Source organism: Nicotiana tomentosiformis, chromosome 3, assembly GCF_000390325.3.
Source record: "Nicotiana tomentosiformis chromosome 3, ASM39032v3, whole genome shotgun sequence".
In the NCBI taxonomy this organism is placed as follows: domain Eukaryota; kingdom Viridiplantae; phylum Streptophyta; class Magnoliopsida; order Solanales; family Solanaceae; genus Nicotiana; species Nicotiana tomentosiformis.
In genome coordinates this window covers 93,632,071-93,656,317 of record NC_090814.1, presented here as the reverse complement: position 1 = coordinate 93,656,317, position 24,247 = coordinate 93,632,071, and the positions used below count along the sequence as shown (strand labels likewise).

Genomic DNA, 24,247 nt, shown 5'->3' with positions numbered 1-24,247 from the left:
CTTCTCAAATGGAATACGTGATGGTCATCACCAAATTAACGGTCACATCTCAAGTCAGGAAAACTCATGAGTACGCGGACTCCTTATCAAGTATTCCGCATGATTCTGCCGAGGCGAGCGGCCCGATCCCATAACAGTAAAAGCACGAATTCCTGTCGTAGCGTACGGCCAGATCTCATAATAGTACCGCTGAGGCGTTCAGCCTGATTTCATAATCGTGTACACTACTGAGGGTCGACCAGTACAAACCATAGATGCATCTCATAATACTGCCAATGCGAACGGCCTGATCCCATAATGATACTGCTGAGGTGATCAGCCCGATCCCGTAGGAACAATGAAGACTTGACGGGTCATTGGCCCCACTTACCAATATACGTGTGAGTTGTGAAATTCAAGAAAAACCTTCGGACAAACACATACAACGCGGAAGAGATCCGTAATAGGAAGTTAAATTTCTACTGCTAATCAGTTAGCTCTCCATATATCACGAATCGTAAGTCCGACACTTTACGCAAGTCTAGTCTCAGGAAAAATGTATATTAAAGCAATTAAATAGGCAAGAATAACTCAAATATTATAATTAAAGCATGGCGTGAGTCAAAGACTATCCGAACCTAATCATGAATTTTAGCATACGTACGGACACTCATCACCTCATACGTGCGTAGCTCCCACCCCCCCCTCCCCAACATGTAGCACATAGCAAATATAATACCTACGGGGTAAATTCCCCCTCACGAAGTTAGACAAGAGACTTACCTCGCTCCAAAGTTCCATAACCGCCTCCAACGCCTCTCTAACACCCCAAACCGATACCCATCGAACTAAAACTAGTTAAGCAACGTGCAAACCAATAAAAATATACTTCAATACTCTTAATTTAACACTTCATAACAATCCCCAACTCCACTCGAAAAGTCAAGAAAGTCAACCCCCGAGTCCACGCGCCCGAATTCCAAATTCTTTTTGAAGATAAACATTACCCTTAACACCATGAACTCAAATATATAATTTATTCCTTATTCCATGTCCAATTTCGCGGTCAAAATCTAAAAATACTATTTTTAAGTTTTCTTCCAAAAATTTCACAATTTCTATTAAATTTTATGTTAAAATCCATATATAACTCATGTATTTAACTCGAAACAAGTAGAAATAACTAACCTTATGATATATGGAGAAAATGATCTTCAAGAATCACCCTAAATAGCCCCACATGAGCTCCAAGAACTTAAAAGTGAAGTAATGAGCTCAAAATCCCAAAATTAGATATTTAATACACCTGTTAGTCCTCCTTATTCCCGATCACAATCATTAGCCATGCGATTGCGGTTAACAAAAGTTCCAGCATCGTTTCCTTCATCGAGATCGCGGCCAAATTCCCGCGATTGCGATGTACAAATTGTGTTTTCTTTTTTACAAATGCCTTTGAGTATAATGGTCATAACTCTTTGTACAAAATTCCAAATGATAAACGGTTTGCTTTTGTGAAAATTAGATTCAAAGAACTACAACTTTTATTTTTTGATCATTCCCAAATTCCTTACAGATTGCAAGATATAAGCTCCCAAAGTCAGATTACTGACATCAGAAATTTCTTTTACGCGATCGTTACCTTCCCTCCGTGATCGCGATTCACAAAGGCCTGGAATGCATTTTGCTCTTCGCGATCACGACCCAGACCTCCACAATTGCGAAGAGCACTCCTAACATCATATAACAACAGTTCAAAATGGTCTAAAAGTGGTCCGAAATCACCTCAAAACTCACCCGAGGTCTGAGGAACCCCGCCCAATCAATCTAACAAGTTTTTATACCCTATGTAAACTTGTTCAAAGGCTCGAAACATAAATTACAACATCAAAACCAAGAATTAAAGATCAAACTCAATTTATTAAAATCTCTTAACTTTCAAACCTTCATCCTTCGCTGAACACGTCTGAATCACACTTAAACATTTTGGAATGACGCCAAATTTTGCGTACAAGTCACAAATCACAATACGAACCTATTCCAAGGCTTGGAATCCCAAACGGACATCAATAATACCAAAGTCCACTTCAACTCGAACTTAGAAAATTCTAAAACCTTCTAAATGCTAGCTTTCCACAATAAGCGCTGAAATGCTCCCGGGCCATCCGATACTTAACCCGAACATATGCCCAAGTCCAAAATCATCATACGAACCTATTGGAACCTTCAAATCCTGATTCCTAGGTCATTTACTCAAAAGTCAAACCTTGGTCAACTTTTTCAACTTAAAGCTTCCAAATTGAGAATTTTCTTTCCAAAGCAACTCCTAACTTCCCAAAAATCAAAACCGACCACACATACTAGTCATAATACATGAAGTGAAACTACTCAAGGACTCAAACCGCTGAACGACGCACTAGAACTCAAAACGACCGGTCGGGTCGTTACATTCTCCCTCACTTTAACATACGTTCATCCTCGAACGTGCCAAGAACCGTTCCGGAGTTGCCCAAAAGCATTGTTTAACACATAGTGCACCTACTCGTGCCACCACAACCCATATGAGTGCATTAGCTCAAGCCAGATTGAAGATCCTTCCTGCACCTTAGCCCACAAGCCTTAGAACTAAATTCCAACATCCAGAATTCTCTACCAGGTCTGATTCTAACATACGAACACTGTATCAACCTCAACTCGTTGTCCCAAAACATGTTCATGCACCCATGATGAAATCACACAATACACCACACAATTCGTATGTTTATAATAACATTCTTCAACTACAATAGCTGTAAATTCACGAAGCAGATGCCCGTAGTATACCTCATAATACATATAAGCCCGGCCTCAACCCTCACAATACTGCAACGCTGAAAGAGATGTGCAGGAACTCATAACCACCCGTCAAATTAGTAGCTCATAGAGTCTCTCCGCTTGACAAGAACTATTGCCTCACTCTGAGCTGATTAATGACATTTTCTCTCTAATATACATTATAATAATCCGATTACAATGATTTCAGGTCCAACAACCTCGCCTCACCCAGTACAAGCTGCCTGAGCAATGAGCCACCTCAATCACCGTCTAAAATCTCATATGAATCCATCAACGTGCTAACAAGCCACAACTCGAATATGACCAATAAGGAAAAACAAACTCGAGTAAAGAGCTACCCAGCCCGCATAACATTCAAATCAACCAGACATACGCTATAAACCTATCTCAAGGGTAAGAAACAAAACACATAAAATAAGTATAAGAAACCGTGCTCAATCTCTCGCTATTGCGGCATGCAACCCAATCTACATATCGTACCCGTGGCGGCGTGCCACCCGATCCACACATAACAATCAATAAGGAAATACCCATCAAGCCAAAATGCACATACCCATGAAATGCCCAAATATCGACAACAAACACACCAAGTTCATAAACATAACCCTGGGGAGACAGATAGTGACATGCGCTACAAAATGCCAAGCATGACTAAGGTGCAATAAACGACCTGCATCTCGAGAAGAATCTCGCTCATATTACATCATAAGCTACACAGGACTACAACACACGTGTGAATAATCAAGCCATCTCACAACCTATGTTGCATAAAAGAGTAGCACCTAAAATAGACTAAGGCGAGAATATCATCCACCACGCCTGAAGACTCATCCATAAGCAATGCTATGCTGAATAAGCATATCTGATCTGATATAAAATATACATTCACATAAGGCCTACCCACAGACCTCAAAGCTGATTCCGGTCATCCCAAAATAGGTCAATAACCTTCTAAAGATCCACAATGACCCTATCCATGACACATACGATCAACCGTCAAATTAGGAACAACTCCCACAGTCCGCAACCAAAGGAACGTAGCATATCTCAGACATAAATCCTCCAATTAGTGACTGTACCAGAATCTTCACACCTGATTTCAATCTCTACTATTTAAATGACTGATATATTTACACAGTCGTCTCGTGGAAGATACTCCCACAATCTTCCGCACCATGTAGCAAAATCTGCACATCCATGGCTACCAACCATACTATTACTCTGATGCAAATCAAGAATCCGTAAATCAATACATAATGCCTCTGCCACAGAACACCATTCTCAGGCGACATAAAAATAGCGCCAGCATACTCTGAATATCTGAAATCTTTCCCAGCTCTTCCGAGCTTATGACATTCCTGTCAAAACTGGATCACAACCTTGGATCCTTAAATTTCAATCGCATACCGCTTACTGCACTTATCATGCTGTTACCCGAGAGTACAAGAATTTCATCGTAACTCCGGAACCACCAGTAGAATAAACACTTCATCGGCTAGAACCTTTCACTTAACTCATCTCAAAAGAAGAATTGCAACACACAACCAACTCCTCATAACCGCAAAAGACGTTGAACTCAAGTCGTGGTCTAAATCACCATAACTCTTCCGGAACCCATTTACACATAACAAAACCATCAGAATCAAATACCTCCAAATCAATTAAATCATGGAAGTTGTCAAGCCCGCACGTACAACCACGAATCACCTGTATAGCCTTACCACAACGATAGAACCGACCCTTTCCTTAACCATTCTGATTCAGACCACAACTAATTGACTCAACTTCTTCCAATCTACTATTGACTTGCCTTCGAAACAACATTTCTATTCAAACACACAACGAACCTCAAACAACACTCATCCCGAGTGACCCAAATCATGAGACCTCATCGTCTCAATACCCATAAACCATTTTAAATTATACTTCCCTTATGTATACAATAGCATCTCCAACTGATACACCTGTTATTAAACATCTTTTACGAATCCGAAGCTGTTTCCTCCATCTCTATAGCATCGCACTGCAAACCCGGTGACAATCATATAAATACTCCAAGTCTATTTCACACTTTGCTGCAAAAATAATTCCTTAGCCACACGACGAACTCGAAAATTTTTAGGCACCGCACTTTACTTCTTGAACCCACTAGAACCATTATTGATAGTCACCTACTTTGACCTGGTCCCGAATATATTGCTAGCAACCAGTGCTTTGGTAGCACACGAATACCCTAGAAGAAGCAATCGAATGACTCTCTTTCCTTGCACATTGCCTTCACCAAGAAGTATCGAATCCGAGTCATTTCACGAACCTTCACACCAAATAAGGTAAAATTGTAGCACACAACCATCAAATCCCTTGCTCAACTTACCCTTGTTGTTTTCTTCCTTTAGTCATAGCTAATCTACCAACGTACCAATAAACCGATACTGCTAAGGCACATAACCACGACACCCAATCGCAGAAGGTAGGCTCCCCCACTTAGCTTTAAGCCACAATCACATAAATCCATAAATCATAATGACTCCTCCTCCTCCTCCTCCTCCTCGGTTACCATGATTTTGCACCGTCACTCCGCCAAATTCCTCGCAATCTATTGTTAAACTTTGCATAACATAACTCGAATTATCATCTCCAAACACATACTCGACCTCCTGACCGATACGCCATTTTCTTCAAGCGGTCCCAGCTCACATTGTAGTACATACTTCATGTTGGATAGAAAATAAAGTTCTTCATATGACCTTTACTAGAAATCACGCAACTCCCAACACCTCACAGGAGATAGACCACCTATGTAACCCTGTATCGACATCTTCCAACGACATTGCTTTGATTACAGCCACCACAAAATTAGTTAATCCTCCTAAGCCTACACTCGCCCACTAATCGAAAGTGCCCGCTCGTTCCCATCAACATCAAATGAAGGTCCAGCAATGCATCCAAAACTCGAAGCCATATTACATCCCAAGCAAACTCTTTCCGTCATATTCAAACTTTCGAAGCACAAATGCCACTATCTCATACGAAATACACAGACTTAGCCCTTGTTTCCCATAACCATAATCACACCAAGCTTTCTAGAAGCATGTGGCTATCCTACCACGAAATCCATACGATACGCTAACATTCTCACTCTGAGTTAACCATCTTCCGAAGCGAATTACTCGACCTTTAGCAATTCAACCTCCGCGAGGCACCCCCCACTATGTCCTTCCTTATCCTTCGCTGCCCAAATACTTCCTCAAATCATAATCCATCTTCGTAACACCCGAATTAATAAATTGCTACCGACTCTAAGCCTTCTTGAAGATCATCTTTCTCGAGCTATCAATATTAGAAACACATATTCGACTCTAAAATCGCTACACACCGCCATCTCTAACAACCACTTCTTAGGCACTATTTCACAACATCCTACCCCCGAAGACAAATCAAAGAAGACCATAACACCGAGAGCCTTAATGCATTCAAACAAGGATGACGACTCCACATAACAAATAAGAATTCCCACAAAGTTCGAAAATATTCGATGTCGCTACTCCGTCGACCAAAGACTGAACATCCATAAGTCCAATTGCCTCTCCTCCGTTGGGATAAAATACTAAATCTCTAAACTATGAACCGAATACTCCTCCTCTCAAGTCATTCATTGCCGCGACACCATCATTCTACCATTTATACCAGCACTACACAATAACAATGCATGAATATCACACTACGTCGTGCATAGCCTCAAAACAATAGGCAACGCTAACACTGGACTGAAATGACGGAACACCCCTCCACAAGGCGATGATAATAGTCTGCCCAAATATACAGGGAAAGAAATATCCTACACCACATCTGCAGCACCACTATAACTCATCGATGCCTAATTGATAACAAGCGCTCAACATCGTATAAGAATGGATAGGAAGGAAATAAAGACATAAGCTTCAATGGAATCAACCTGCACGATGAGGAATCAAGAAGGCAAGTTCTCCTAACATTCGTGTAGCCTCTCGAAGATAAGCACAAACGTCTTTGTACCGATCCGCAAGACTCCGCTAGACTTGCTCATGACTCATGAGACCTAGGTGAACCTGGAGCTCTGATACTAAGCTGTCACGACCCAAAACCCGTTATAGGCTGTGATGGCCCCTAACGACGCCGTAGTTAAGCCACCATCTAAGTAACTATTTATTTTATTACTTTTGAAATCATAAGATCTATTAAATAAAGAATCTAATGCATTTAAAATCATGGATACATGCAACTTTAGTAAGATATAAAATAAAACGTGACAATATTAATGCAAAACCATTAACATCTACTAGAATATCCCAAAACCCAGTGTCACAAGTATATGAGCATATACTAGGAAGTATAGTAATAATACAATATCTGTCTGGAATATAAAATAGACAGGATAACATAAATGAACATGATGGAGACTCTGTGTGCTGCGGATCGTCTCGTGGGATGCAACTCACCTTAAAGTCCCATCAATAGTTGCACCCTTGCGCCCAAATGAACATCAGAGATATATCTGCACAATAAGTGCAGAAGTATAGTATGAGTACGTAAATCAACACGTACCCAGTAAGTATCTAGCCTAACCCCAAAGAAGTAGTGACGAGGGGTCGATATTGACACTTACTAGTGGTCCAATAAATTAAATATAGTAAATTAGACAAGTATGAAACATGGTAAGTAAACAGTGAGAACAACTATAGGCAAATAATACGGTCTACGACTGAACATTGAACACATAGTCCTCAATTATCAGATACCTCCTCAAATGGAATATGTGATGGTCATCACCAAATTAATGATCGCATCTCAAGTCAAGAAAACTCATAAGTACGTGGACTCCTTATCAAGTATTTTATATGATTCTGCCGAGGCGAGCGGCCCGATCCCATAAGAGTAAAGGCACGAATTCTTGTCTGGCGTACGACCAAATCCCATAATAGTAGCGCTGAGGCATTCATCCCAATCCCATAATCGAGTACACCGCCGAGGGTCGACCAGCACGAACCATAGATACATCTCGTAATACTGCCGAGGTGAAGAGCCCATATCCCATACTGCTGAGGCGATCAGCCTGATCCCATAGGAATAGTGGAGACTTGATGGGTCACTGGCCCCACTCACGAATATACGTGTGAGTTTTGAAATTCAAGAAATTCTCCGGACAAATACATACAACACGGGAGAAGTCCGTAATAGGAAGTGAAATCTCTACTGCTAATAATATAGCTCTCCACAAATCACGAATCGTAAGTCCTACACTTTATGCAAGTCTATTCTCATGCAAAATGTATATTAAAGCAATTCAACTGGCAATAATAACTCAAATATTATAATTAAAACATGGCATAAGTTTAAAACTACTCGAACCTAATCATGAATTTTAGCATACGCACGGACACTCGTCACCTCATATGCGTATATCCCCCACAACATGTAGCACATAGAAAATATAACACCTGCGGGGTAAATTTTCCCTCACAAGGTTAGACATGAGACTTACCTCGCTCCGAAGTTCCATAACCGGCTCCAACGCTTCCCTAACACCCCAAACCGATGTCCATCGATCCGAAACAAGTCAAACAATATGCAAACCAATAATATACTTCAATACTCATAATTTAACAATTCATAACAATCCCCAGCTTCACTCAAAAAGTCAGCAAAGTTAGCAAAGTCAAACCCCAGCCCACGCGCCCAGATTTCAAATTTTTTTGAAGATAAACATTACCTCTGACACCACACACTCAAATATATAATTTATTCCTAATTGCATGTCCAGTTTCGTGGTCAAATCCTGTAACGACCCGGCCGGTCGTTTCGAGAGTTATAACCCTGTTATCCCTATTCTTACTTCTTTTTATGTTATTCAGCTATATTATGCTATATCGGGTTAGTTGGTTCGAGTCCGAAAGGAACTCGGGGTGAAATAAGACACTTAGTCTCATAATTAAAAATTTTAAGTTAGAAAAGTGGACCGGATATGGACCTATATATAAACGACCTCGGATTTGAATTTTGATAATTCTAATAGATCCGTGTGGTGATTTTGGGCTTAGTAGCGTGTCCGGAATATTATTTGGAAGTCCGTAGAGGAATTAGGCTTGAAATGCCGAAAGTTTTATTTTTGAAAAGTTTGACCGGGGGTTGACTTTTGAATTTCGGGGTCGGAATCTGATTCTAAAAAATTGGAATACCTCTGTTATGTCATTTAGGACTTGTGTGCAAAATTTGAGGTCAATCGGACGTGATTTGATAGGTTCCGGAGTTGTTTGTAAAAATTAGAAATTTCAAAGTTCATTAGGCTTGAATTGGGGTGTAATTCATGGTTTTAGCGTTGTTTGAGGTTATTTGAGGATTCGACTAAGTTCGTATGATGTTTTAGGACTTGTTGGTATATTTGGTTGAGGTCCTGAGGGCCTCGGGTGAGTTTCGGATGGTTAACGGATCAAAAATTGAACTAGAACGGCTACTGCAATTTCCTTATGTTGGAAATTGCTTCTGCCCAGAAATCGAGCCCAGATCGAGCTCAGGGTCGAGGTCCACAATCGAAGCCCAGATCGAGCTCAAGGTCGAGGGCCACGATCGATGCCATGATCGAGCATAGAGTCGAGGGCCACGATCAAAGGCACGATCGAGCTCAAGGTCGAGGGCCACGATCGAAGCCCAGATCGAGCACAGAGTCAAGGGCCACGATCGAAGGCACGATCGAGCTCCGGATCGAGAACCAGGATCGAGGGGAAGGACCAGGATCGAGGACCTTGATCGAAGGCCAAGATCGAGGGCCAAGATCGAGGCAGAACCGAGGATGTCTGGGCAGAATTATAAAAATAGGGACTTCGTCCCATTTGCCATTTTTGACAAATTGGAGCTTGGGGAGAGGCGATTTTTGATATATTTTCAAGAAAAACTTGAGGTAAGTCCCTTGTGATCATTTCAACTCCATAATATTGAATTATCATCGAGTAATCCGACTAGATTACATAATTTTGAGGCGTAAATCAGAGATTGAAACTTAGAAATTTGGAAATTAGATTTGTAGATTTAAGGGTCGAGTTGAGGTCGGATTTTGATAAAATTGGTATGGGTAGACTCGTGGTTGAATGGGCTTTCAAATTTTATAACTTTTTTCGGGTTCCGAGACGTGGGCTCCACATGCAAATTTTGAGCCAATTTCGGGTTTTGGTCTAATTTTGAAGCTTTTCTTGTGAAATTCATTCCATTAGTATATATTGATGGTATTATACTGATTGTGAATAGATTTGGAGCATTTGGAGGCCGAGTCCAGAGGCAAGAGCATTGCGGGGTAGAGATTTGACCGGTTTGAGGTAAGTAACGATTGTAAATCTAGTCCTGAAGGTATGAAACCCCAAATTTTGTATCATTCTACTATTTTTAGTGACGCACATGCTAGGTGACGGGCGTGTGGGCATGCACTGTTGGGGATTTGTGACTTGGTCCACCCCGTAGAAACTGTAAAGTTGCATACTTTGTTGAAACCATTGATACTTATATGATTTAGAAAGATTTTATGTAAATTGGGCTGAATGCCATGTTTGGGCCTTGCGCTAATGCTGTTTGGACCCTTAGGGGCTGTTTCGTATCATCCTCTCACTGTTTTCGATTGAAAAATCTATACTCAGTCATGTTTATACTTGTTTACTGCATAACTCAGTTTTATGACTCTATTTTGATGCATATAAATATTTTGGGCCGAATGCCCTGTTTAACTGAAATACCCGAGTGGCTTGATTTGTGAGGATGAGTGTGGATCAGGGCTGCCCGCCTGTAACATACTTGTGACTGAGTGAGGCCGAGGGCCTGATTGGTGAGGATGAGTGTGGATCGGGGCTGCCCGCCTGCAGCATACTTTATTATTATCGCACGTGAGTTGTCCGTGCAGATTATAGCGCTTGGACTGAAGGAGCCCCTCCGGAGTCTGTACATACCCCCAGTGAGTGCAGGTACCTACTGAGTGCGAGTGTCGAGTGCTGAGTGCTGAGTCACTGGGAGGCAAGAGTGATTGTGAGGTATGCCCGAGTGGCAAGAGTGATTGTGAGGTATGCCCGAGTGGCAAGAGTGACTGTGAGGTATGCCCGAGTGGCACGAGTGACTGTGAGGTCTGCCCGAGTGGCTGTTTATGATTTCATCATTTTTTCTCACCTTTGCATTGAGCCTTTGTTTGAAAAACTATTGGAAAATAAAAAATAATTTTTATTGGAACTGGGTTTAAACGAGATGTTTGATTCAAATCCTGATTTTTAAGAGCATGTGGTATTTTACTGAGATTTCCTGATATGAACGTTATATGCTTTATTTCTCGTCACTACTGCTCAGTCTTTATTTGTTGTTGTTACTTACTGAGTTGGCGTACTCATGTTATTCCCTGCACCTTGTGTGCAGATCCAGGTGTGGCTGGATACGGTAGCGGTTATTGAGTGTTCTGGTTGCAGATTTTCTTGGAGATAGCAAGGTAGCTGTTTGGCGATCGCAGCCCCTGCTCTTCTCCCTCTTATCTTCCTCTAGTAGTATTTAGCTATTTTTTCAGGCTGAGTTAGTCTTGATATTGTTAGACAGATTATAGTTGATGCTCATGACTAGTGACACCCCGATGTCGGGCTTTTCTTTTCCGCACTTCTGTTTTTCTTTGATTTGAACTCTTTAAATAGAGGTTTTTATGTTAAATAACCTTGAAATTATCTTTGAAATGAAAATGTCATTTTGTTTTGGAAATGAGTCGGCTTGCCTAGTTCCACGATAGGCGCCATTATGACAGGGGGTTAGTTCTGGGTCGTGACAGATCCGAAAATACCATTTTAAAGTTTTCTTCCAAATATTCCACAATTTCTATCAAATTCCATATTAAAATCCATATATGACCCATGTATTTAACTCTAAACAAGTAGGAATAATTTACCTTATAATATATGGAGAAAATGATCTTCAAGAATCATCCCAAATCGCCCCACATGAGCTCCAAGAACTTAAAAGTGAACAAATGAGTTAAAAATCCCAAAATTAGATATTTAATACACCTACTAGGTCTCCTTCTTCATGATCGTGGTCATTAGCCATGCGATCGCAGTTAACAAAAGTTCCAGCATCGTTTCCTTCATCGTGATCGCGGCCAAAATCCCGCGATCGCGATGTACAAATTGTGTTTTCTTCTTACAGACACCCTTTTGGTGTAGTGGTCATAACTTTTTGTACAAAATTCTAAATGACAAACGGTATAATTTTCTGAAAACTAAATTCAAAGGGCTACAACTTTTATTTTTGGATCTTCCCCAAATTCCTTATAGATTACAAGATATAATCTCCCAAAGTCATACTACTAATATCAGAAATTTCCTCCGCGATCGCGATTCACAAAGGCATGGAATGCACTTTGCTCTTCGCGATCGCGACCAAGACCTCCGCGATCACGAAGAATACCCTTGACATCAGATAACAGCAGTTCAAAATGGTCTCAAAGTGGTCCAAAACCACCTCAAAACTCACCCGAGATTCGAGAAATCACGTCCAATCATTCTAACAAGTTTATATACTATATGTAAACTTGTTCAAAGGCTCGTAATATAAATTACGACATCGAAACCAAGAATTAAAGTTCAATCTCAATTTCTTAAACTCTCTTAATTTTCAAACCTTCATCCTTCGCCAAACGCGTCCGAATCACACATAAACATTTCGGAATGACGTCAAATTTTGCGTATACATCACAAATCACAATACGAACCTATTCCAAGGTTCGGAATCCCAAACGGACATCAATAATATCAAAGTACACTTTAACTCGAACTTGAAAAATTCTAAAACCTTCAAAATGCCAACTTTTCACAATAAACGCCAAAATGCTCCCGGGCCATCCAATACTTAATCCGAACACACGTCCAAGTCCGAAATCATCATACGAACCTATTGAAACCTTCAAATCCCGATTCCTAGGCCGTTTACTAAAAAGTCAAACCTTGGTCAACTCTTTCAACATAAAGTTTCCGAATTGAGAATTTTCTTTCCAAATCAACTCCGAACTTCCCGAAAATCGAAACCGACCACACGTACAAGTCATTATACATGAAGTGAAGATAATCAAGGCCTCAAACCGCCGTACGACGTGCTAGAACTCAAAACGACATGCCGAGTCATTACACATTGTGCAAAATACATGACGAGAAAAACTATCCTAACTAGCAAAATTGAATATGGCTATTAATTAAATAAGATATTGATTGCCAACTAGGTGATGACAAATTTTAATAAAAATTGATTTAAATGAAATTATAATATCTTTGAAATTGAACTCATAAAATTTTTAATTGGAACTGAATTTGGAATTAGAAGTCTATATAAATTCATTTTAATCAATTATATTTAATTTTATTTTATAAGTGTAACTGAAGATCTACTTGCAACGCACATATATAGAAGTAATTAGTAGCTACGGAATATAATTAGCTAAATTATAACGACGCTCGATAATAAATCTATAAACAATAGTCATTTGTGAAAAATCCTCCATATTTAACTAACCCTTTTCCGCAATTAAAAAGCCCCAAAAAGTAACAAAAAAAAGCAAAAGGGGGCAGTCCTCTGTGCAGTGCTCTCTCTATAACCCCACTACAAAAAAGAGAAATAAACAATCCCCACACATACAAAAACCCACTAGGATATTAGACTCCCCTCTCTCTCTCTCACACACACAGTGATATCAAAGAGAGCACACTTAAGAGAGACAAAGAAAGAGACTGATGAGAAGAGCAAAACCAATGTGAAAACAAAAAAGAAAAAGAAAAAGAAAAAGAAAAAGAAAAAAAAAGCAGTTGAAGGGGGAAAGGAAAGGAAGGTTGAGTTGGTTATGGTGGAAAATCTAATCGGCACTGTACAGCAGCTCAGGGGTAGATTCGTGATTACAGATTCATATCAATCTCCATGCTCGTTCTCTTGTTCTTCACCTCCGTGTCCGGGGCTCCTACTAATGCTGTTGAATCAATCGGCACCAAAATCAGTAAGCTCGGTGGAGTATTCATCGGCGGCGTTGGCGGCGGAGGCAACGGTGGTGGTTTCTGGATGGACGGTCAACCTTCCAATGCCGGTATAGCTTTTGCGGTCACGGCCTTGGCCGGACTCGCCTTGGCCGCCGCCGTTTTCTACTCTACTAGGTAAAAACGCACAAATTTCAAAACATATTGTCACCAAAAAGAGAAAAAAAGGAAGAGTGTTATTTACACATCCGGACTCAATTTGAAACCCTAAAAATCTGTAGAGTAGATCTTCTTCTTTTTTTTTTTCACAGTTAAAACAGTGAGTCAGTTGTAGAAGTAGATGAGAGCTCTCAGACGAAGTCAGACTTCGTCGTCTTCAAATTCCTCTTCACCGTCTTCATCATCACCATCATCGTCATCGTCATCATCGTGGATTCATTTGAGATCAGTCCTATTCGTTGTTGCATCCTCACCAGCTTCTTCTTCTTCCTCTAATCGGTGAGTCTCTCTCCTATCCTAAAACTGCTTCGATCTGCTTCTTCTCAGTTTCTATAACTGTTCCATTTGATCATTCATCTGCCATTTTATATAAGCATACCTGTTTTTCAGATCTCGATCTGAGGTCCTCTTCTTTTGGCTAGGATGTGCCCCAGTGCTAAAGTTGAATCCTTCAGATCATTGCTCAATCTCAGTCCTGCTATGTCTGGAGGGTCCTTAGATTATTCGTTTTGCTGCTCTAATTGAGTCTAGATTTGATTTTTATGATTGGAGTTTTTGTTGTCAATGAACTGGATTTATTCTTTAGGCTATAAGCTTTGAACAAGTCATAGTAATTTTTTATATATATATTAGACAAGGTTGGAAACCGTCATTAGGTAATAAAATTTGTTTATTGGATGTATGCAGGCGATAGTTTAACTATCTGTCTGCTTACGTGATTAAACATTATGAAAGTTACAATTTTGTTGACCTCTTGCTAATTTCTCCTCCTCTTTTTTCCCAGTGACACAAGTAGGTTTCCATGTTTGAAGTTTCACAGAGTTTATGTGTTTATGAGGATAAATTAAGTGTGCTAATGAAATGGAAGCTGATATGATATGTAACCCTCTTCCTGTCTTCCATCTTTCCCAGGCTAGGGATGTTATATATTTATTTCTAGATTTTGGGGTGTGGGTTGGGGTGAAATTGCACTAGTTGAAGGGGAATTTCTGATGTAGTTAGTTTCTAGGCTTTGATGTGTTTTAAGTTTCTATGCCAGAGTCTCACTCTTTAAGTTACTGTCTGTGAAATTTGGATATTGTTTGGATTGGGTAGGCTCATTAACAGTGGGATTTAATGTTTAGCAGTGGTTCTAATCTTTCACCGTATGTTTTTGCTTATAATGATAGGTTGCGAATTTTTTCTTAGTTAAGTTGTGTTGCTAAATGTTTACCATATTGTCCTGATTTAGCATGAAGATGCCACAGCCCTGTAAGATTGAGAACCCCTTAAAGTAGCAAAATAGTATGACTTCTCTTCCATTGCAGTCTCACCCCTAGATTCCACATGGTTTCTTAGTGAGATGTTATTTGGAGGCAATTAGGAGTGCTTTGTGTTTGGATATTCTGATTTGAAGAGTGAGTCATTAATAAGTCCCTATTCCTGCTGCCAAACCTCGCCTATCAAAGATAGTCTCACGGATAGATTATGTTATCTTTATTTAGCAGTAATAATATGTACTACTTTCTGGTTGAACACTAAATATCCTGCAACTTCTTCCTTCTTTCAAGTTGTTATAAGTTCATTACCTTCAGCGCATTGTTTTGTGGTTGCGGACTTGTGGTCCTGCCAGTTGTTTCTCGCTATAGTGGTTCACCTTTGCAAAACCCTTGTTTTCTAGAGTTAGTTTTGAAGTGATTGTGAAATTGCTAATCATGCTGAATATGAGTCTTGACAGATGGATGTAATTTGAGCTTCTGATGTTGTTACCCTGACACCTAACAAAAACAAAGATATAGTGTTACCTTGACATGCGATTCTTGTTTACCAAAATGCTTATTCATGCTTATCATTCATTTCAGAGGTCATCTCAAATCACCATGGTCTCGTAGAAAAAGAAAACGTGCTCTTGCACCCCAACAGTGGAGAGGCTTTTTCACACCAGAAGGAAAACTTCGTGATGGTGGAGTTAAATTTCTAAAGAAAGTCCGAAGCGGAGTGAGTTTCTGCCCACCTTGAATTCTTAGGATTGCATCTTTCTTATCTCAATGTACACAAAGATTATCAAGGCAATCAAACATTAAAAGGTTTGTTTGAGAAGTTAGGAGTAGAAAGGAAGGCCTAAAAGAGGAACTAATAGAGAATGATTGGATTTCCCTTGCTTGGTTAAGGGAGTACATAAGATTGAGTTGAGGAAACCCATTTTTTCTTGTTTGGAATCCAAATAGACCATGAGAAGAAGTTATAGATTCCCCAACTTTCTTTATTTTTTACTCTAGACTTTTCTCCTCTCAAAAAGGGATGGAAAAGATTATCTCACTTCTTTTGGTTGATTAAGGGATAGTAGGAGATGGAGAAAGATCATTCTGTCTTGCTTGGTATCCAAAAAGAAAGTGTGAAAGAAAGTTGTGAATTACCCAACTTCCTTTCAAAATTTTCAGACTTCTCTATTCCAACAGTAACATGATCTTTTATGTGCCTAAAAACTTTTCACGACTGAAGAAGGCAATGAAAAGTTTTACCATCACCCTTTCCCTTCCTTGCTTTCCAAACAAGAGTATGTTGACTAATCTGTTGGTCCTTTCATGTAGGGTGTTGATCCAAGTATCAGGGCAGAGGTTTGGCCATTTCTGCTTGGGGTGTAAGTATTTCTTTCTCATGTAATAATTACCTTGTTAAGTTTGATGATGCGCTTGTTTTTTTGTCTCCTCTTTCCTTTGTTTAGCCGATTGTAGTTGCTTTAATTTCCACAAGAGATGGCACTGGAGTTCTATTTTCTAGATCAATAATAATTTATCATCTGAATATTTACTTCTTACTGACTGATAAAATCATCTCTTTACACTTCCCTTTAATTATATATTTAATAACTACCCCCATGTGCTTCATTCAGATGTAGTACCTGCTTCTAATGTGATGATGCTTGGGACCAGTACTCTCTCATACTCTGTCTATCTTTAAACACATCCTCTTGCTGGACCTCTAGTTATGCATGTTAGATTCACTGCCTCTGTCTCTATTATGCTACTAATTTTTTCTGTAGAAGATTGTTTCAAAATTATTCTCTGCTCTAGCAGTACTTCATTTCTTGGTGACAATTTAGGTTCTGGATCCTATTACCCTTACCATGTAGAACTACGCTTAGAATGGACAAATCCCTTATAAATGTTTTATTGTTTTTTAACTGTTTGAAGTGATGATGGGCAATGTTTCTAGATATTTTTAGTCCCATTTGGGAGCGCGATAGTTCCACATTAATATTTCCTGAATAGTACTCGCAGGAATAGTACTACTTAAAACTGTATATAATGTAGAGAAATTTTGTATCAAAACATCACATGTGTTTTTTTGTTGCACGTTATTTTTCAAATTTAGTTTTTAAATAACAAAGTAACCTGAAGCGGGAACTTAGTAGTTTGATTCGACAGATTGGGAAAGTGAATTGTAAAGACACTTAAATTTTTTGCCCAAATTCATTTTATTTAAAAAAAAATTAGGCCCAAATCTGAGATTTTGCCTAACAAGTGCTTATTAGCCAAAATAAATCTATAAATTGCGAAATTTTTTGGAACATCTTTGATTATTTAGTCCAAATTAAATGTCATAGTTTATATTTGGGTTGATCTAAATCTTTGTCTATAATCCCCAGAAGGGATACTTTTTTCCTTGCACTTTCCAAAACTTTTTCACTATTCTATTATCAAAAAGGTATTTTAAGAAGTCAACATTATCTCTACTTCTAAGCCCACTTTTATTTGAAATAACAATTTTACCATATCTCGGGTTCGGGCCTTAGGAATGGAGTCCTCAATGGTAGGGAGAAACCCCCCTTAGTGAGGTTTCTACTTTGCGAATCCGGATGAGTCAGGCCAGTTGGTTCGGAACAGCGGATGGTTAAACCGAAAATGAATTTTATCATTAACCAAAAAAAAGATAAAATTCAAATTCTTGAAAAAACCTATATCTATTGTTAGATCTACTTTCATTAAAAATATACATTGTTAATTTCAACATTTACTTTAATAGTCGTGTCTTAAGTCTAAATCAGATTAGATACCTATATGGAGAAGAAATGAGTACCTTTTTATGATAAAGCGCTTATTGTCTAATGTATCCCTCACCCAAATGGGGCCTTAGAGCAGTTCCCAGGCTTTTGCATCAGTGTAATTACTTTGCTCTGTCAAGTTCGGTGACAATGCAAACCTTGTGACGTTTCTTTATTTGTCAAAATGAGTTCCTGCAACCACAAATGGTTTTTTCCCTCTTTTTTTCCGACAGTGAGTGCTTTGGTTGTAGTAGATTGACTTACTTTATGTCTCTCTGCAGCTATGAGTTGAACAGCTCCAAAGAAGAAAGAGACTGTATAAGAAATCAGAAAAGGTAATATAACCAGATTCATTCTCCCTAGCCGAAAAAAGGACTGAGATGCAAGAAAACCCTTTATTTTTATCTTGTAAAAATGTAGAGGGTTCTGCGTGTAATCAGTTGACGGGTCATAGTTATCTGTGTGTTAATATTTGTTCCAACTACCTTTTAACTGCATGTTTCGTACTCCTTATAGTTGATCTGTGAGTGCAGGAGGGAATATGAGAGCCTTCGGAGAGATTGTCGCCGACTGCTGAAACGCAATGGAATTTCTAAACTGAAGGAAACTGGTGGAATGGGAAGCGATGGTGAAGGCAATATCACTGAAGGGATGGATTCCCCTGACTATGAAGATGTTGTTACTGCCCGGGAATCTCTCTCTAGTGAGGACAGGAGCCCATACATCGAGGATTCCGACAACCCCGGTGGTACAGATGAATTTTCCAGTTCCAAACGAGTGATGGAGCCAAATGATATCTCTGACTCTGAGTCATCAGACTCGGATTCCTCTGCAGATCCTGATATTAGTCAAACTGTCCCCTCCGCAGAAAGCATGGATGAGAGTACTGCTGAAGTTGCTGAAGTGACTTCTAAGGTGGACTCTTCTCCTTCAAAGACAGAAGTTTCTTCAAGGCCCTGTAGTGCAGAAGATTTTAATACATGGCAACGGATAATTCGGCTTGATGCAATTCGTGCTAATGCAGAGTGGATAGCATATTCCCCATCTCAAGCTGTAGTATCAGAGAGCAGGGCACACCGTTTTGCAGAGGCTGTTGGGTTGAAGGACTATGAACACCTAGAGCCCCCTAGGATCCTGCATGCTGCTCGGTTAGTCTCCATTCTTGAAGCCTATGCGCTATATGATCCTGAAATTGGCTATTGTCAGGGGATGAGCGATTTGCTTTCACCGATAATTACTGTAATGACAGAGGACCATGAAGCTTTTTGGTGCTTTGTTGGTTTCATGAAGAAGGCTCGGCATAACTTCAGGCTTGATGAAGTTGGAATCAGGAGGCAGCTAAACATTATCTCTAAGATCATCAAGCACAAGGATTCGCATCTCTATCGACACCTGGAGAAGCTCCAAGCAGAGGATTGCTTTTTTGTGTACAGGATGGTGGTAGTGCTTTTCAGGAGGGAATTAACTTTTGAGCAAACTCTTTGCATATGGGAAGTAATGTGGGCAGACCAAGCGGCTATTAGGGCCGGGATTGGGAAGTCTGCCTGGAGTAGGATTAGGTTGCGTGCCCCACCAACAGATGATCTTTTGCTTTATGCAATTGCAGCATCTGTATTGCAACGGAGGAAACAGATCATAGAGAAGTATAGTAGCATGGATGAAATTTTAAGGGAGTGTCAGAGCATGGCTGGTCAACTGGATGTATGGAAGCTTTTAGATGATGCTCATGACTTGGTGGTCACTCTCCATGAGAAGATATAGACACCTTTGTTATGGTGCTTTGTCGGATATTACACTAATTTATTCTCGTTGCATTCTCGGAAGTTATTACGCAGGATGATGCTATTGAAATCTGCAGGCATCTCTGGTACACATGAAGAACTGCTCTACCTGAAGACAGTTTATGGCGAAGTACTGGCGCTGCATTCTTTTGGCTAAAAAACAGGCAAATGTCAAAAGAATCTGCACTTAGGAAATAACTTATGCGACTATATCCTACATGCAGGCTGCAAATGGTTGAACTTAGTGTAGCCATTCGCAGGTAGCCTGCAAATGGTTGAACTTGCGTACCATACTTGGTATTAAATTTTTAATTTGGTTCTATTGTTAATGCGCCTAAGGTGGCCTTTAGTCGAAGTATTTGTATGAATCTCCTATTGCCAACTTCCCCAGGAAAAGGGGGTTTGGTTGCAAGGAGTGTTCTCCCTGAACAAAGGGAGATGGGATTGTGAAAGAAAAGGCATTGTGGTTGATTTGCAGCTTTGACGAACTGGAAAATTTGGCTTCTTAATCATCAAAACAGTAGCTATATCTTAAAATATCTAAACTGTGCTTAAATGATGTTTTCCTATGATATAGCAAACAAAATTGCAGCTGCAGAATATTTCAGTTCTCTTGGGCTATTGCTGGCAGCTGTTCAAAAACATAACCGTGCCACAAAAGCTCTTAAATCAGCGTAATATTGCATTTCCTTTCACTATCTCCACAAGTATTACTTAAGATCAGGTGTCAATGGGCTCCAGAACGAACATGTTCCTACCTATATTATAAACCACACCCTTAAAGCTTCCCTGTCAACCAATAACAGTTTGATAAAATGAGCGTGGTTTCATCTTTCTAACAGTTAAAAGACTAGCGGAAACCTCAAACACACGTGTAATATGTATATCACTTGAGTCTTCAGAGACCAGAGAGCACTTGGCATCAAGGTCAAATCATGCTTGATTGGGATCCAAAGGAAAGCAAGGTCCAAATAACTCCTCCTTTAGATCTATTCTCTAAGGAGGAGGAAGATCACATGTGCAAGCTCGTAGTTAGGTCTCTCTTAGGAAGACAATGAATATATTTTAGACAGATTTACAATCCAGCATAACTGATGGTTTTTATGAAACAATGTTCATGCACCTATTATACAACATTACACATTATTATAAATTTGCATGATGTTATATACAAAAATTGTGTTCAGTCTTCGAGGAATTTTCAACTCACGAAAAACATCACCTAATAGCTCAAATATTCATCATAGCTTTAAATTTTAACCACAAATTAAAAATTACATCCCAACGAATTGCAATCATCAATTTTGTTAAAAATTTCAATAAAGCACAAAACCCAATTATGAGTTTTCAAGCTTTTAAAAGCCCCAACAATGGAGTCTTAATTTTTAATTTTAATTCACCCAACAATGTTTAAATGTATGATGATAAACATGAAATATCACTCTCACATCAATTTTAACACGTATCGTCTTAATACCCAGTTAATAGGTGAAAAGAAGTTTCAAATTATATACAAAATAGGCTAAACTAGGTTTTAAAAAAAATGAATATAGGCTAAAATTGGTACCTGTACTTCCCCTTAATTGAAAAGGCTCTGAAACCTGGTTTAAGTTGTGTGTTGGTTGTTTACCCCATTTCTTTTTGTCAATATTGGATACTGTAAGATCATGTCCTACAATTCGTTATTTTATATTGATAATCTTTCTAATACACTAATGAATAATAACAAAACAAAAAATGTATGAGCTAATTCGATGAGTTTACTAAACTCGATTATTTCATCGGGTATATGCTACCTCCCACCAGCACAAGTATCTGATAACTCTACCATCCAAGGCTAATTACCTAATACACTTTTAAACCCGAGATCTTATGGTTCTCCTCACTTCATTCACTACTTCTATTTTTGCCATTCTCGTAGCACTTGAAATTACAGCCAAAAGTCTTTTCCGCTTAATGCAAAAGGAGTTGTATATATAGCAAGAGAACAAAGCAGCTGAAATTTTAAGTTAGAGAAAAAAAATCTGTATCTGTAAGCACAATCGCTATAATTGGCAAAAAACGGGCAGGTACAACTTTTGCCATCTCCAAGGGCGCGAGCAAAAACAAAAATTTTACCCCAAAAAATCAGTAGGCTGGTTGCAACTAATTAACCAGTATAGAATAGAAGAACACACAGAAATCTAAAAATGGAAACGAGATAATCTCAAATATCAAAAAACACAAGCCAAAATCAAATCTAGTGTTTCCAATAGGCATCAGACAAAGCAGTTGCAAAGGACAGTACAAAATTGATGATCACATTCAGTTGTTGCAGCTCGATAGTGAACTAAAACAAGATAAACCAAGTCATCGTTCAACAACTACATAAATCAAGAATAAGTGTACTGATGCAGACTGGACTCCAAAAGAATTACTTCTCCTTGGTGTAGTGTCGTACTGCAAAGGCCAAGCCCAAGATCAAGAGGGGTACAAGGAACTGTAGAATTTTGATAATGAATTCTGGAGTCTTGTCCGGATTGTATGGGGCTTGTTGCGGTGGAATATATGCACGTTTTAGGGGAACTGTTGACACGTCGATATCCCCAATGTAATACTTATCCATCATCTCTCTAGCAGAATCACTGTGGCCAACATCTTCAAAGTCATTGGTTGCATCTTTTCCTGTTCAATAATAAACCAAAAATCAGTATTCATGCCACACGACACTCAGAAGCGACTCATGATTTGAAGGTCGGGGTGCACTTTCGGATTCAACCAAAATCTAGTTTGTATATATGGTGTCCACTACTAATATATTACATTTTCTAAAGACATATACATGTATACATGGAATTTTTGCCGAACTTTACGGGTGCCGATGACCTCTCTCCTCTCGGTATAGCATACGCCTCTGACGACACTTATGACCCAAATAAACTGAAGCGAGAGAAAAGGGATTACCAGTTGCTGAAAGCAAAACTTCATCACCACCAGGATGATCCTCCATGAATGGAGTTACATCATACACCTGAGAACAATTTGATATGCAGACATACATTAATATTCGTTTTAGGTAAGGAAAAACATAAAACTGTTGGACTCTTGAAGGAAAAGCATCTAGATGAGATATAAGTTGGTCTACACTGACATTTATAACACAGCTTGTGATGACAACTAGAGATACCGACACGTAACAGATGAACTGAGCATAAGAAGCTTAAGGAAAATAGTTCATTGTGGAATCTTAAAGTAGTCCCCAGATTTGAGTAACTTATTAAACAGCTGTTGATGACTAGTCGCTAACAATAATAACATAAAGCTAAAGGTATTTCATTATTTCAGATAATGAAATATACTTCTTCGCCTTCATTACAATATACACATTTCCGATTTACCCCAGGTCTTTTGCCATAAGTGTATTTCTACAAAGTTTTACCTCTTTCAGGGCACCGGAATTGAGAGACATTAAAACAGAAGAGATGCGTGGCTAAAACATGATTCATATGTTTAGGTATTCCCTTCAAGCCATAGAATTAGAAAGGCCTGACCTTGATATCCTTAATATGCAAAGCATTCAACAGGAAACAGGTCTCGGAGCTCTAGGGGGTATATACACACAAAATGGATACTTATATTTAGGATTGAAATTAGGTATGAAGTGGTATCAAATAGGAAAAGCAAATTTATCCCACTCGTGTTTCAATTTTTTCAGGAAATACCTTCTTCACGGATACATCCGTGCCACAGAATATTAGTTGATAAACTAAGCTGACTCTCAAAACTTTTTTATACTAGTCTCTTCTTAAACGTAGCAAAACTAATGGGCAAAAACCAATTCACTGCTCAGCTTAGACCCAGAAGGGGGGAAATAAATAAATTAGCTGGCTTTTCTCTCAACTAAATGAATTCTACCTCCCTCCCCCTCGTTGTTCCACAGTTACAAACTTTTCTGCATCAAATCTCTAAGACAAATAACTACCCTTGTTTTCCTGGATAAAAAGACTGAAGCCTCAAAGTTTATTTCAACATCAGCTACCTAAATTACATCCATGTATATCATCAACATGACCTTCATAGATACGCGAAAAAAATTGTTACCACCGAACTCCTTCTTCAGTAGGAAAAGTCAGAGTTTAAAAGTTGGACATTTCAACTGAAAACCAATAGGCATAAAGGAGAATATGTTAGGAAACTCATCCTCCGAATCTGAACTTAAAACGGTCAATTAGAAAGATAAATGCTGAAGTTGCAAAGAAACAATTCAATAAGAACTGTAAAAAGCACGAATTAGATCGAAGCTATCACCGAAATTCCCAATATCAACGAATTCGATAATTCCAATGTCACGACACCCACTTGGCTACTACCACTCAGGTCTCTAACCAAAAAAACTTCTTAAGGAAAAAAAAAAAGCAAACAGATTGAAA

General features: G+C 39.1%; 2 protein-coding genes across 6 annotated transcripts in view; one reads left to right on the top strand and one right to left on the bottom strand.

Moving 5' to 3' along the window:
• The first annotated feature begins 13,418 nt into the window (after positions 1-13,418).
• LOC104089870 (rab GTPase-activating protein 22-like) lies at positions 13,419-20,334 on the top strand. 3 transcript variants are annotated; one of them, XM_009594893.4, is made up of 6 exons: positions 13,852-13,991; positions 14,126-14,312; positions 15,875-16,010; positions 16,604-16,653; positions 18,339-18,392; positions 18,591-20,334. In XM_009594893.4, exons 2-6 carry the CDS (start codon positions 14,155-14,157, stop codon positions 19,816-19,818), a joined length of 1,626 nt encoding a protein of 541 aa, XP_009593188.1. In that variant the 5' UTR covers positions 13,852-13,991; positions 14,126-14,154; the 3' UTR covers positions 19,819-20,334. The 3 variants fall into 3 exon arrangements, with proteins under 3 accessions (XP_033510442.1, XP_009593173.1, XP_009593188.1); XM_033654551.2 differs by having other exon boundaries at positions 13,419-14,312; XM_009594878.4 differs by lacking the exon at positions 14,126-14,312 and having other exon boundaries at positions 13,420-13,991.
• A 1,688-nt stretch (positions 20,335-22,022) lies between these two features.
• The window catches only part of LOC104089861 (cytochrome b5), a 115,619-nt gene continuing 113,394 nt past the window's right edge, over positions 22,023-24,247 (bottom strand). For 2 of the 3 annotated variants that reach the window (XM_070197269.1, XM_009594868.4), the window contains exons 3-4: positions 22,782-22,848; positions 22,023-22,502 (exon numbers count right to left, since the gene is read on the bottom strand). In XM_070197269.1, the coding sequence (XP_070053370.1) occupies positions 22,252-22,502; positions 22,782-22,848 (318 nt within the window). In that variant the 3' untranslated portion in view covers positions 22,023-22,251. Of the gene's footprint in view, positions 22,503-22,781; positions 22,964-23,004; positions 24,240-24,247 lie in introns of those variants that run through there. The other variant, XM_070197268.1, reaches the window with a different exon arrangement.

What these genes read in the sequence shown, in the direction of transcription:
- LOC104089870 (XM_009594878.4), top strand. Translation starts at nt 13,762, where the DNA reads ATGCTCGTTCTCTTGTTCTTCACCTCCGTGTCCGGGGCTCCTACTAAT. An exon ending in GCCGTTTTCTACTCTACTAG is followed by an intron (nt 13,992 to 15,874) that starts GTAAAAACGCAC and finishes CATTCATTTCAG; the next exon opens with AGGTCATCTCAAATCACCAT. An exon ending in TGGCCATTTCTGCTTGGGGT is followed by an intron (nt 16,654 to 18,338) that starts GTAAGTATTTCT and finishes GTCTCTCTGCAG; the next exon opens with CTATGAGTTGAACAGCTCCA.